Genomic DNA, 13,407 nt, shown 5'->3' with positions numbered 1-13,407 from the left:
GCTGCCCTAACCACTGGGCCATTGCGCCTCCACTGATTAATTATACGACAGACATAATTAACAATTATACAATACAAAAAATTCAGCTGAAGTTTGGCTAAGTTTGTCTGGTATTAGACATAAACTTCTCCACATTTAAGAGCATCATTTGATCATTTTTATCAATGAAGGCTGCCACTTTACCTGAGCCTTGCTTTTCACTTGTATGTATGTGTCTTTTACTTGTTTTGGTCATTAGACTGCAGCCATGCTGGAGCACCTCCCTAAAAGTTTAGCTCAACTCCAGTAGTTGTTTATTTTAAAGCCTGGTATTTATTCTATTGGTCTCTTTTCCCGAACCACTAAGTCACAAGGCCTTGGTCAGTAGATGAACACTTTCCCAAGGTACCAGACAGTGAGTTTGAACTCAGAATTGTGTGGTTGGGAAGCAAACTTCTTACCACATGGCGACGTCTGTGCTTATTATTATATATATATATATATGTATATATATATATATATGTGTATATATATATGTGTATATATATATGTGTATATATATATGTGTATATATATATATGTGTATATATATATATATGTATATATATATGTATATATATATTTCTAATTTTGTTGTATGTTTCTCCATTTTCTAATTTTGTAGTATATGTATATATATATATATATATATATACTTTATAATTAGGGTTCAGCAAAGATTTGCTTCACCACATACCGAAGTTTAGAAATAGCAGTCAAAAAAGTAGAAGGAATAGCTAAGATTTTTTGACTGCTATTTCTAAACTTCGGTGTGTGGTGAAGCAGATCTGGACCCTAATTATATAGTATTACTTAAGCTTACCATGAAATGGTCTTTTTCATGCCGAATTCTACTTGGTAAAATTACTGATTACTTCTTAATTAATTAATTTTACCCTGTTTATATTAGAGGCACAATGACCCAGTGGTTAGGGCAGCGGACTCGCAGTCATAGGATCGCGGTTTCGATTCCCAGACCAGGCGTTGTGAGTGTTTATTGAGTGAAAACACCTAAAGCTCCACGAGGCTCTGGCAGGGGGTGGTGGCGATCCCTACTGTACTCTTTTGCCACAACTTTCTCTCACTCTTTCTTCTGTTGGCCTGCTCGCATAGCCAGTGGGGTGGCGTCATTTGAAGGCTAAAACAATGCGAAGTGCATTGTAACCAGCGATGTGTAGCAACATCTGATAGCCTGGTCGGTCACCGGTGATGGTGATATATATATATATATATATATATAGGCATATGGTATAGATGTTCTTGAAATTAAAAAAGACATCAAAAACCTGACTCAATTCTTCTAAGAATATAGAATTTATTAAGCATAAGGTAAGACAGTGATTTCAGAAGTTTCACCAAGAACAGAATATCCAGACACTTTTTGGAGCTTCAAAATTACACATACACACATGCATACTTAAATATATATGCACACATACCTACATATGAATGGATATTTTGTGTAACAAAAATTTTCTTCTTTAAATCTCTGTTTAGGATTTGGAAGTGGTCCTCCAGGTGATGTCTTTCTGAGGCTCACAGCCACCCGGATACGCACACAGAGAAATCGTGTCTACACACGCACACACACCCAGTCGCAGACACGCACGCACATCAATCGTCCCTCCTCATAGCACTGATTGAGTAGCAGCAAGCAGAGACGTCAACTGACCAATTTTGGTGAGAAGAACTTGCCTGGTCAGAAGGGAATGCAACTCGGCGCCACGTGTTGCCCGACGGACCACAACACCACCACCTCTGCTGCTGCCATTCGTCATTTGATCAAGGCCGCCACGCCTTCCACTGTTGACTTGCGTTTTCATCTTTGTTGGGAATTTGGTGGCCACATTGAGTTTCGTGATAGAAGTCATGTCTCACGTAGAGAATGGATGGTTCCATGAAATACACAACTACATGGACCTGGGAATCAGTTTGGCAGTTGAAATTGAAGAAGTTCTCTTCCAGGGCAAGTCTGATTATCAAGACATCCAGGTATTCCGAAGGTGAGTCACTTCCTCTTTCTGTTCTCTCTCTCTCTCTCTCCCCATATATATATATATATATATATATATATATATATACATGCTAGCATGGAAAGCGGACGTTAAATGATGATGATGATGATGATATATATTTGTGTAGTTGAATGAATTATCCTAGTATGGATAATTCGGTTAACCGATACCCGGATAGCAAATTCACATCAGAAAACACGGTTGAAGCTACATGCCAAGGGCAGAGATCACGTGCTTTCGTGTGGAAATTTGTGTGTTTTTTTTTACTAAAAATAAATGAAAGAATGGAGTCGAACGACGATTTAACAAAATTCCTTTATTCTCGACATATGTTTCAAAGACTGCATATTCTTAATTCTGAAGGAATTCCTTCAGAATTAAGAATATGCAGTCTTCGAAACATATGTCGAGAATAAAGGAATTTTGTTAAATCGTCGTTCGACTCCATTCTTTCATTTATTTATATATATATATATAAATCATCATCATTGTTTTAGCTCACATATACATGCATACATATATATATACACACACACACAGTTTAGTTTTAAGATACATGCTGCAGGTGCTCTGTGATGCATGGTCAGTGATGTTTCTGGGATCTCAGGATTTCAGGTCTTTCGCCACCAGACCCCTTTGCCCAGTAGATCCAGCTGGGGTTGTTCAACTCTGATCTTGTGTCCCTTTCCTGATCAAAAGTCTGAATACAATGACAGAATTTAGTAATTTTCTAAATGTGTTTAATTGTATAACTAGAAACTAATTAATTAATGTGATTTATGTAAATTATGATACATGATTAATGAAATAATTTATAATTTTGTAAATTTATGGATTTTTTGTGTTAAAAATAATGGTTCAAATTTTTCCTGGTCATGGCAGAAGACTCCCGTTCAGGAAAGCATGAATGCCTCTAAATATGTGTTGGTGCTTTGTCCCAAATCCTTGTTCTTAATCCTTTGGTTCTTAATCAGACAGACTGCATGCAACAACCCCTCAAACTGATCGTGTGATTCATTGTCTCTCTGTTGTATCTCCATTTACATCTTACTCTGCAGTACAAGCACAGTTGCCAGCCACATTGAAATGCAGTATTAAGGCAATAATGGGATTTTAAGACATCCAACAAAAAAAAAAACAACAATTACCCATTCAGGGTCATTTGCATCTTTGCAGGGTTCATAAAAACTGGATTAAGGACCGGTTTTAAAGTCATGTTCAGTAGTGAAACGTTAAGCAATTTTTTTATCTAACGCTCCTTTTATTTGTGGTCCATCAAACTCGGGGTACAGTCCTAGGTATACACTAGCAAGTGCCCAACAATGCCCATCCCTTATGAAGGAGGAATTTCTGCAAACAGAAAAGTTGATATTTCTGTAATGGCTTCAAAGCATGACTATGGAATCTAAAAGTGGATCTGTATATTCCATAGAACTTACTTATAGGATCATATAATGTATTCCAACCAGATGGTGCATGCTACCATTCTGGAGCAATTTACGGAAGACTGTCTTTGAAACTAATGTACAAAGAACGCTGTTGTGTTTATTATATATTGGTTCCAAATTTTGGCACAAGGCCTGCAATTTTGAGAGAGAGCGTTAAGTTGATTACATCAACTCCAGTGCATAACTGGTACATATTTTATCAACCCTGAAAGCAACGAAAGGCAAAACCGACCTTGGCAGAATTTGAACTCAGAACATAAAGACAGACAAAATGCTGCAAAGTATTTCGCCCAACATTCTTATGATTCTGCCAGTTTGCCATCGTCGTATGATATTATGTTGTGTCGGTCTGCATTGTTGCTGCTGTGGCCTTCATGCATTGTGGCCATGCTTCTGTCCCAACTTCTCTTTCTCTCTGCTGCTGCTTCTTGAATCAGCCTCCATCTTGTCTCCTTTCTGTGATTATTTTCTGTTTTCTTCCAGCAAGAAATTTGGCAACATGTTAGTGTTGGATGGCCTCATCCAGTGCACCGAGTGGGATGAATTCGCCTATCAAGAGATGATCGCTAATCTCCCTCTTTACAGCCACCCTAATCCAAAAAAGGTAATCTCTATTTCTAATTCGTAGACATGGAACACTTTCACCTCACTTCCTACAAAAGTATGATGATGATGATGATGGTGATGGTGGTGGCGGTGATGATGATGATGATGATGGTGATAGTGATGGTGGTGGCGGTGATGATGATGATGATGATGGTGATAGTGATGGTGGTGGCGGTGATGATGATGATGATGATGGTGATGGTAGTGGTGGTGGTGGTGATGATGATGGTGATGGTGGTGGTGGTGGTGGTGGTGGTGGTGATGATGATGATGATGATGGTGGCAGTGATGATGATGATGATGATCCTTTCTACTATAAGCAAAAAGCCTGAAATTTTGGAGGTGTACTAAAAATTCTGCCAGCTCAATGCCTTACCTGTAATGACAATAATTATATATATATATATATATATACAGGTGTCGGTGTGTGGTAAGAAGTTTCCTTCCCAACCACATGATTCTGGGTTCAATCCCACTGCATGGCACTTTGGGCAAGTATTCTCTATTATAGCCTCAGGCTGACCAAAGCTTTGTGAGTGGATTCTGTAGACGGAAACTGAGAGAAGCCCATTGTACATATATGTGTGTGTGTGTATCCTTGTGTTTGTCCTCCACTGTTGTTTGTCAACCAGTGTTGGTGTGTTTACATCCCTGTAACTTAGCGGTTCAACAAAAAAGCCGACAGAATACGTATCAGGCTTCAACAAATAGATGCTGGTGGGGGTGGGGGTGGGGGGTGGCAGTGAGTCAATTCATTCAACTAAGATTCTTTGAGGTGGTGCTCCAGCATGGCCACAGTCTAATGACTGAAACAAGTGAAAGATAAAAACACACACACACACACACACACACAGGTCGTTTGTATTCTGTATAAGTTTGATCAATTAATATATAATTATCTTTACATAATTATACTTAAAATATTTTGCCTTCTCTCTGATTGCATGTAGGCATACATGTAGATATACATGTAGACATACATGTAGACATACATGTAGACATACATGTAGACATACATGTTTTGTATATCAGACTCAAGCTGTTATATTTAATCTGTTTACCTGCATAATTGCTCCGTATACACACGTGTGTATATGAGACATGTGTCTTGGGAAACTGGGCGACAGAGACTTTGTGGAATACGTTTTGAAGTGGTGATACTTGAAAAGGAAGATGAGGTTAGAGAGGAGAGTGCTGCATGATAGCAAGTTTTCTGAAAGGGCGGGGGGTGAATTGTGCAAGAATGGCCAGTGTAAATGGACCAATTCTGAGGTTTCACCTGTGATTGAAAAAGGTATTATAAGAGGAGATAGGGGCTCTCTACCCACCTTTTGACCAGGCTCCCGTGGCTTTTATGGGTTTGTCCACCAGGAACCTTTCGTAATGCCTCCCCCTATTGGGAGTTTTTCGTTGTTATATTATTTGATTGTTACACTGTTTTTACATGATTTTTTCACAAACGGACAAAACCCTTTGTAACCTTTCGTCCTGTTCTGTCCCTTTATGTTTTCCAATCATGTTTGTCAGCCCTTGTGGCCAATAAAAAGAATTAATTATTATTATTATTATTATTATTAGTGGTGGTGGTGGTAGCGATGTTGCTTTAATTTTGTTTCTATCCCTTTATTTGTCTCCCACCTCACACACACACACACACATCCTTATTGTTATTGACCAGGTCCTTGTTATTGGTGGTGGTGATGGTGGAGTCCTCCGTGAAGTGGCCAAACACCCAATGGTCAAGCAGATTGTCTTGTGTGAGCTGGATGAAGTAAGTATATATTTTATCTACTTATCTATCTGTCAGTGTCCCCCCTCCTCTCTCTCCCTTTATATATAAAACTGTAGTTGTGTGGTGTGTCTCCTACAATTTAGATTCGTAACTACTCCCACATTTTGCGGTGCAGTTTAACCAAAACTGGGTATCTTATAGTCGTGATTCATATCGAGCCCTTCTGGGTATTAGCGCGCATCTACGATGAGTCTACGATTTTAAAATAATTTACCATCATTTTTTTCCATTTTAATGCATTTTTTTCGCTATTATATAAGGGAAGTAACTCTCTAAAAATGTCTACGATGAGTCAACGATTTAAAAAAAAATTTACCATAATTTTTTTTCCATTTTTTTTGCTATTTTTTGGCTATAACTCTCTAAAAATGCTTTATAGTTATTTCCCTTACAAACCCGAGCAACACCGGGCGATACTGCTAGTATATATATATATATAAGTTTATCATGCCAAGGACCTATATTCCGTTAAGGGATGTTTGCATTCTAGTTCTCCGGTTTTTACCAGTGTTTAGTGTAAAACTAAATACGTTAGTTTTGCATTAGTGGAAATGGGTATTTAAGATATTTATTAACGAGAAAAAGAAGAAAATGGAGAAATTGACAAATAGACATCAGTTTATTCAAAGATATTCAAAACAATATAATATGATTATTTTGAATATCTTTGAACAATCTGATGTCTATATGTCAATGTCTCCATTTTCATCTTTTTCTCATTCATATATATGTATATATGTATATATATATATATATATATATATATATATATGTATATATATATGTATATATATATATATGTTATATATATGTATATATATATATGTATATATATATGTATATATATATATGTATGATATATATGTATATATATATATATAGATATATATATATATGTATATATGTATATATATATTATGTATATATATATGTATATATATATGTATAATATATGTATATATATATATATATATATATATATGTATATATATATATATATGTATATATATATGTATATATATATATAATATATATGTATATATATATGTATATATATATGTATATATATATATATATGTATATATATATATATATGTATATATATATATATATGTATATTATATATATATATGTGGAGGCGCAATGGCCTAGTGATGGTGAGACTGCCATATTAGTATGGCGATAACTATTATATCCAGTAACGCTGCCATAATCTCCTTTAGAGAGACTTAGTAATTTTAATATTTCTATTTTTGAAAACAAGTGGATGTATTCAACTGTAACTAGGTAAATAAAATCTTCGAACAGACGGTCAGTAGCGACACCTGCTGGTTCTGACTACGCTGCATTGATAAAGGGCAACAACCCTGAAACATGTCTGCAGATGTCTGACTAGCAAGGTGAAGCGGCTGACCTGCCCTGTTTGAAGGTTGTAATGGATGCAGGTTCGTGTGTCATATAGCTAGCTAGAGGGGGTGGCCTCTTGGAGCTAATCAGCGACAGCTTTAGTCTTATATTTAGACTGCCATATTAGTATGGCGATAACTATTAATATCCAGTAACGTTGCCGTAATCTCCTTTAGAGAGACTTAGTAATTTTAATATTTCTGTTATATATATTTATGTGTGTGTGTATGTATATATGCTCTATACTCTTCACTTGATATGTTTTACAGAAAGTTATCGAAGTGTCCAAACAGTTCCTACCCAAAATGGCTCTTGGTTTTAGCCATCCAAAGGTGACCGTGTGTATCGAAGAGGGCACCAAATACATGCAGCAGACTGAAGATCGTTTCGATATCATTATAAACGATTGTACAGATCCTGTGGGTAAGTAGGGCCTGTCTATGTCGTTTGTAGACTCCCCATATGCACGCACATGTGTGTATATTTCAAAAGTGTCTCCTTTCACTTGTTAATTCAGTTTTATCCAGTAAGATGCAACAGTTCCAATTGTTGGGTTTTTTCTTCCTATTTTAATAAATCTATTGAGTTCTTTGCTAAACCCTTAAACCAACAGAGAGCCATCCATCCATATGTATATCAGCATCATTTAACGTCCGCTTTCCATACTGGCATGGGTTGGACGGTTCAACCGGGGTCTGGGAAGCCAGGAGGCTGTACCAGGCTCCAGTCTGATCTGGCAGTGTTTCTACAGCTGGATGCCCTTCCTAATGCCAACCACTCCATGAGTATAGTGGCTGCATTTTACGTGCCGCCGGCACAGGTGCCAGGGAAGGCTAGCAACGGCCACGATCAGTTGGTGCTTTTTACATGCCATATTTTAATTTGAAAGCGCCAAGTTCCAAGGTCAATAATACTCATCAAAACCGACACATATCTAAACACAGAGGGCATATACAAGCCATTATAAGCATGCGAACACTTAACATCTAAAAACATATATATATACATATAATAGTATATAATTTCGTACCCAAATCAAAGTCGGAGAAGTTATTGCATAGATACAGATAAACTAAGAAGTCCAAGCTGATGCGATAACAGTTCACAATAACTTAATTTATCTGTCTGTATTTATGCAATTACTTATCCGGCTTTGATTTGGTCATGTATATATATGTTTTTATGTTATGTGTTTGCATGCTTATAATCGCTTATATATGCCCTCTGTGCTTAGAGATGTGTCAGCTTCGATGAGGAGTATTATTAACCTTGGAACTTGTCTCCTTCAAATTAATACTTTAATCTGATCGCTCAATAAATTGAGCCCTACGCTGTCGTTTCTTGAAAAGAGTTTACCTCTATAATTTTTCATTACTTAATATTAAATCCAAGCCAGATCCAAAACCTAAAAAAAAAAGTAAAACAAAGTAAAAAATATATCTATAGAGGAAGGCTGTTGTGGGCCAGTGGAAGAACCCTCAAAGGCCACATGCAGCTCTGGGAGCCGTGGTCAAAAACAACTGGCCTAAACATAGAGTTGTTGTTTCTTTAGTGAGGGCCAGTCAAAGAAGATAGGGGTTTACATGGCTAATACCCACCAAATAGGGTCTGCAACAAATACTGTGTACTGACCCCTATTTCCATTATTTCAGGTCCAGGGCTTGGTCTTTATTCCAGAAAATTCTATGAAAACATTCACAAAGTCTTGAATCCAGGAGGAATTCTATGTTCTCAAGGTAAGAAGTGATGCTGGGATGGCATGGTAGGAAGGGCTGGTGTAGTGTGGCAGTGGCGGTGGGGTTGTGTTGAGATTCATATTGTGATTTCTTTATTTGGCACTTTGGCCATAACACAGAGGGGACAGCTCAAAGACAGAACATCACAGTGGGGGACAAAAACATAAAACAAATGAAAAATGGTAAAATGTACAAAAAAAAATCGGGGCTGCCTGTGCCCCACTCACATCCAGGACCATTTGAATGTTCTCACTTTATTTCTTTCTTTCTTTTCTTTTACTTGTTTCAGTCATTTGACTGTGGCCATGCTGGAGCACCGCCTTTAGTCGAGCAACTCGACCCCGGGACTTATTCTTTTGTAAGCCCAGTACTTATTCTATCGGTCTCTCTTGCCGAACCGCTAAGTTACGAAGTTGTCGAACCCGCATACGTCATCTAACAACAGGATATACACTTACTCTTTTACTCATTTCAGTCATTTGACTGCGGCCATGCTGGAGCACCGCCTTTAATCGAGCAACTCGACCCCGGACTTATTCTTTTGTAAGCCCAGTACTTATTCTATCGGTCTCTTTTGCCGAACCGCTAAGTGACGGGGACATAAGCACACCAGCATCGGTTGTCAAGCAATGCTAGGGGGACAAACACAGACACACAAACATATATACAACAGGCTTCTTTCAGTTTCCGTCTACCAAATCCACTCACAAGGCTTTGGTTGGCCTGAGGCTATAGTAGAAGACACTTGCCCAAGATGCCACACAGTGGGACTGAACCCGGAACCATGTGGTTGGTAGACAAGCTACTTACCACACAGCCACTCCTGCGCCTATGTTTATAATTATGTTTATAATTTTATTCCATGTTTTTTTCCCTATTAGCATCATTTTGTTTTCTTTTTTTAAAACACCATTTACTCTCTTTTTCCAATCCTTGTATATGGCTCTATTCTGCCCAGTTCAACAACTACTGGCGGTAGTTCATCAAACTCCACCACGAATCCTGGGGGTTCAACATTTCATCTTTCATCATCATCATTATCATCGTTTAACGTCCGCTTTCCATGCTAGCATGGTTTGGACGGTTCAACTGGGGTCTGGGAAGCCAGAAGGCTGCACCAGACTCCAATCTGATCTGGCAGTGTTTCTACGGCTGGATGCCCTTCCTAACGCCAACCACTCCGTGAGTGTAGTGGGTGCTTTTTACTGCAACAGTCCAAAGTCCTGTTAATTGCTCTGATCAATCTTAGCTTTCAAATCCCAGTTTCTCTACTGTTTGTTGCCCGTATTTGGACATAGTCAGCTGAAGCCCCATCTCTACAAACATGGGACCTTCCCCTTTTTACAAACTATTGGTTTCAAATTTTTAGCACAGGGTTCAGTGGGAGGGAGTAATTTAATTACATTAACCTCAGTACTCAGCAGGTACTTATTTTAATGACTTCAGCAGAATTTGAACTCAGAACATAAAGACACATGAAATACTGCAAAGCAGTCCACCATGCTAATGATTCTCTTTGCTCTTTGCCTTACTCTTTTACTTGTTTCAGTCATTTGACTGTGGCCATGCTGGAGCACTGCCTTCAGTTGAGCAAATTGACCCCAGGTCTTATTCTTTGTAAGCCTAGTACTTACTCTGTCGGTCTCTTTTGTCGAACCGCTAAGTTACGGGGACGTAAACACATCAGAATTGTTGTCAAGCAATGTTGAAGGGAAAAACATATATATGTATATATATGACAGGCTTCTTTCAGTTTCCGTCTACCAAATCCACTCACAAGGTTTTGGTCGGCTTGAGGCTATAGTAGAAGTGGGACTGAACCCGGAACCATGTGGTTCATAAGCAAGCTACTTAACACACAGCCACTCCTACGCCTAGAAAGATGCTTACAGCACCTAGCTTTCCCAAGCGGTCACCCATCTAAGTACTAACTAGGCTCTACGTTACTTAACTTCAGTGATTAGACAAGAACCGGTGTTTTCAAAGTGATATGGCCGTAAATGGCCATTGATGTTTGTATTCAGATTTCTTGAGTTTTGAAAAAAATATCTCATTAAAATAAAACCTAACCTTATTTTTCTGGTGGTGCCATCTGGTGGATCTAATAACAATTATCCTTGTATTCTAATTAATGTCTTTGTTAATGAATGATTGACACGAGACATAAGTAACCCTGTAGCATTTAAACTGGTCATATGCTGCCCTAATATTCCACCTGTTTCGTCATAGTGGCCAGATCCAGCCTCTTACACCTACCCTGCAATGTCATCCTAAGAATCCTTTCGAATGCTAAACGGTTAAAGGTGTATCGTAGTTGTATGACGCTCTAGAAGTTATGCCTACCTTTGTGTTGTAGTGGAAATGGTACACCTCCTCCCACTGGACAAGTGGTATGAACCAGCCACTATAAAGTCAACCAGTATAGGGAGTCATGAGTCACAGTCAAGGTAGACAGTTCAAATTCGGTGTCTTGCAGAGCTATCAGCAATGGTTTTGCTATGGAATGGTGAAACTATTTTTTCATTTTCTGATAAAGCAATGTTTTGGACTTACAACACTTTTGCATAAAAGCAATGATATATATATCATCGTTTAACATCTGCCTTCATATATATACGCGATGGGTGCCTTTTTCGTTTTTGTCTCTCAAATCCACTCACAATGCTTTGGTCAGCCAGAGGCCACAATAGGAAACATTGGCCCAAGGTGCCAAGCAGTTTGTGTTTTCTTGGTCACAGACTTCCCAGGCAACAGATCTCCATTTCCCTTGTTCTACTCAAATACTGAATTTTCATCTTGCACCTCTGTAAAGCTTTCATCTTCCTGTATTTTTAATCAGACTCTCTTTACTCTTTTACTTGTATCAGTCATTTGACTGCGGCCATGCTGGAGCACCGCCTTTAGTCGAGCAAATCGACCCTGGAACTTATTCTTTGTAAGCCCAGTACTTATTCTATCAGTCTCTTTTGCCGAACCGCTAAGTGACGGGGACGTAAACACACCATCATCAGTTGTCAAGCAATGCTAGGGGGACAAACACAGACACACAAACATACATATATATATACATATATACGACAGGCTTCTTTCAGTTTCCGTCTACCAAATCCACTCACAAGGCTTTGGTCGGCCCGGGGCTATAGCAGAAGACACCTGCCCAAGATGCCACGCAGTGGGACTGAACCCGGAACATGGCTTTTTTTTTATATCTCAGTTCTTTGAAAATGTAAAATGTTATTTTTTGTATTTGAAAGTAAAGTGTGAGCTAGAGTACTTTTCTCTTAACAGCAACAAAAGTGTTGTTTGTTTTGTCTTAGTTTTTGGATTCAGGCATCTCATGTCTTGAAAAGGAGTCTTGTTTGATTCATTCTTGCATAGAAAAAGGGAACTGTCAAAGCAATGGGAGTGATGATGATGATGATGATGACAATGTGTGAGTGGGTATGTGACTTCTAACCTCAGGTATGTTCTGTGACACACCTGTAATCACTTCTTATCTCTATTACAGGTGAGAGTCAGTGGTTTGATCATCTCCTGCTGAAAGACATCATAACATTTGCCAAGGAACTCTTCCCAAGGGTCGCCTATGCTTATGCCCCAATGCCAACCTATTTAGGGGGACAAATTGGTTTCATTCTCTGCAGCAAGAACCAGGTACGGTTTTTTGTCCATTTTTTTCTTGGTTTTTATTGGATTTTAGTTTGTTAAAGCCTCTTGTTTGTTTCCTGATGAGTTGATGCTGTTTACAAGATGATGATGATGATGATGATGATGAAGATATAATCATCAGTTTGACGTCCACTTTTCTATGTTTGCATGGGTCCAGATTTTTTATGGCGAAAGGCCTTTCCTGTTGTCAACCCTCACCTGTTTCCACCCAACGTAATATTCCCCCACACCCCAGGGCCAAACATGTTTTTTCACAGAAGACTTACTTGTATGATGATGATGATGCTCATTTACAACCGTCATGTGATGTTAAGACAAGGCTACACACAAACATATGTATGATGGGCTTCTTTCAGTTTCCTTCCACTTAAGTTGTTGCACAGTGGGACTGAACTTGAGGCCACAGGCTTTGGAACTGCATGTGTATATGCATACATGTCTGTGTGTGTGTGAAGGCACGTGGCTTAATGGTTAGGGTATTTGGCTCACGACCTTACGATCATGAGTTCGATTCCCAGTGGGACGTTGTGTCCTCGAGCAAGGGCTTTCTCCGTCCAGGTTGCAGATCCATGGAATAAGCTGCCGGACGAAATAGTGAAGATGCTGACGACCGCCTGGTTCAAAGTCTCTCTTGACCAGAAATGGCCTGAACTCTTTGCATGAACACCATCCCTGTACATAACTCCATGTCCCCCTACATGGCCTTGCTTTTTGCT

General features: G+C 38.7%; 1 protein-coding gene and 1 pseudogene across 1 annotated transcript in view; one reads left to right on the top strand and one right to left on the bottom strand.

Annotated features, from left to right (window-relative positions):
* Window positions 1–1,485: 1,485 nt before the first annotated feature.
* Window positions 1,486–13,407, top strand: part of LOC115227431 (spermidine synthase-like) — an 18,238-nt gene continuing 6,316 nt past the window's right edge. The window contains exons 1-6 of the mRNA XM_029798265.2: window positions 1,486–2,021; window positions 3,965–4,085; window positions 5,766–5,858; window positions 7,556–7,709; window positions 8,939–9,022; window positions 12,531–12,676. Of these exons, the coding sequence (XP_029654125.1) occupies window positions 1,888–2,021; window positions 3,965–4,085; window positions 5,766–5,858; window positions 7,556–7,709; window positions 8,939–9,022; window positions 12,531–12,676 (732 nt within the window). The 5' untranslated portion in view covers window positions 1,486–1,887. The remainder of the gene's footprint in view (window positions 2,022–3,964; window positions 4,086–5,765; window positions 5,859–7,555; window positions 7,710–8,938; window positions 9,023–12,530; window positions 12,677–13,407) is intronic.
* LOC115227434 lies at window positions 10,906–11,024 on the bottom strand (annotated as a pseudogene).

This window comes from Octopus sinensis, unplaced genomic scaffold (assembly GCF_006345805.1).
Source record: "Octopus sinensis unplaced genomic scaffold, ASM634580v1 Contig03095, whole genome shotgun sequence".
NCBI classification, from domain to species: Eukaryota; Metazoa; Mollusca; class Cephalopoda; order Octopoda; family Octopodidae; genus Octopus; species Octopus sinensis.
This window is presented reverse-complemented; position numbering and strand designations above follow the sequence as displayed.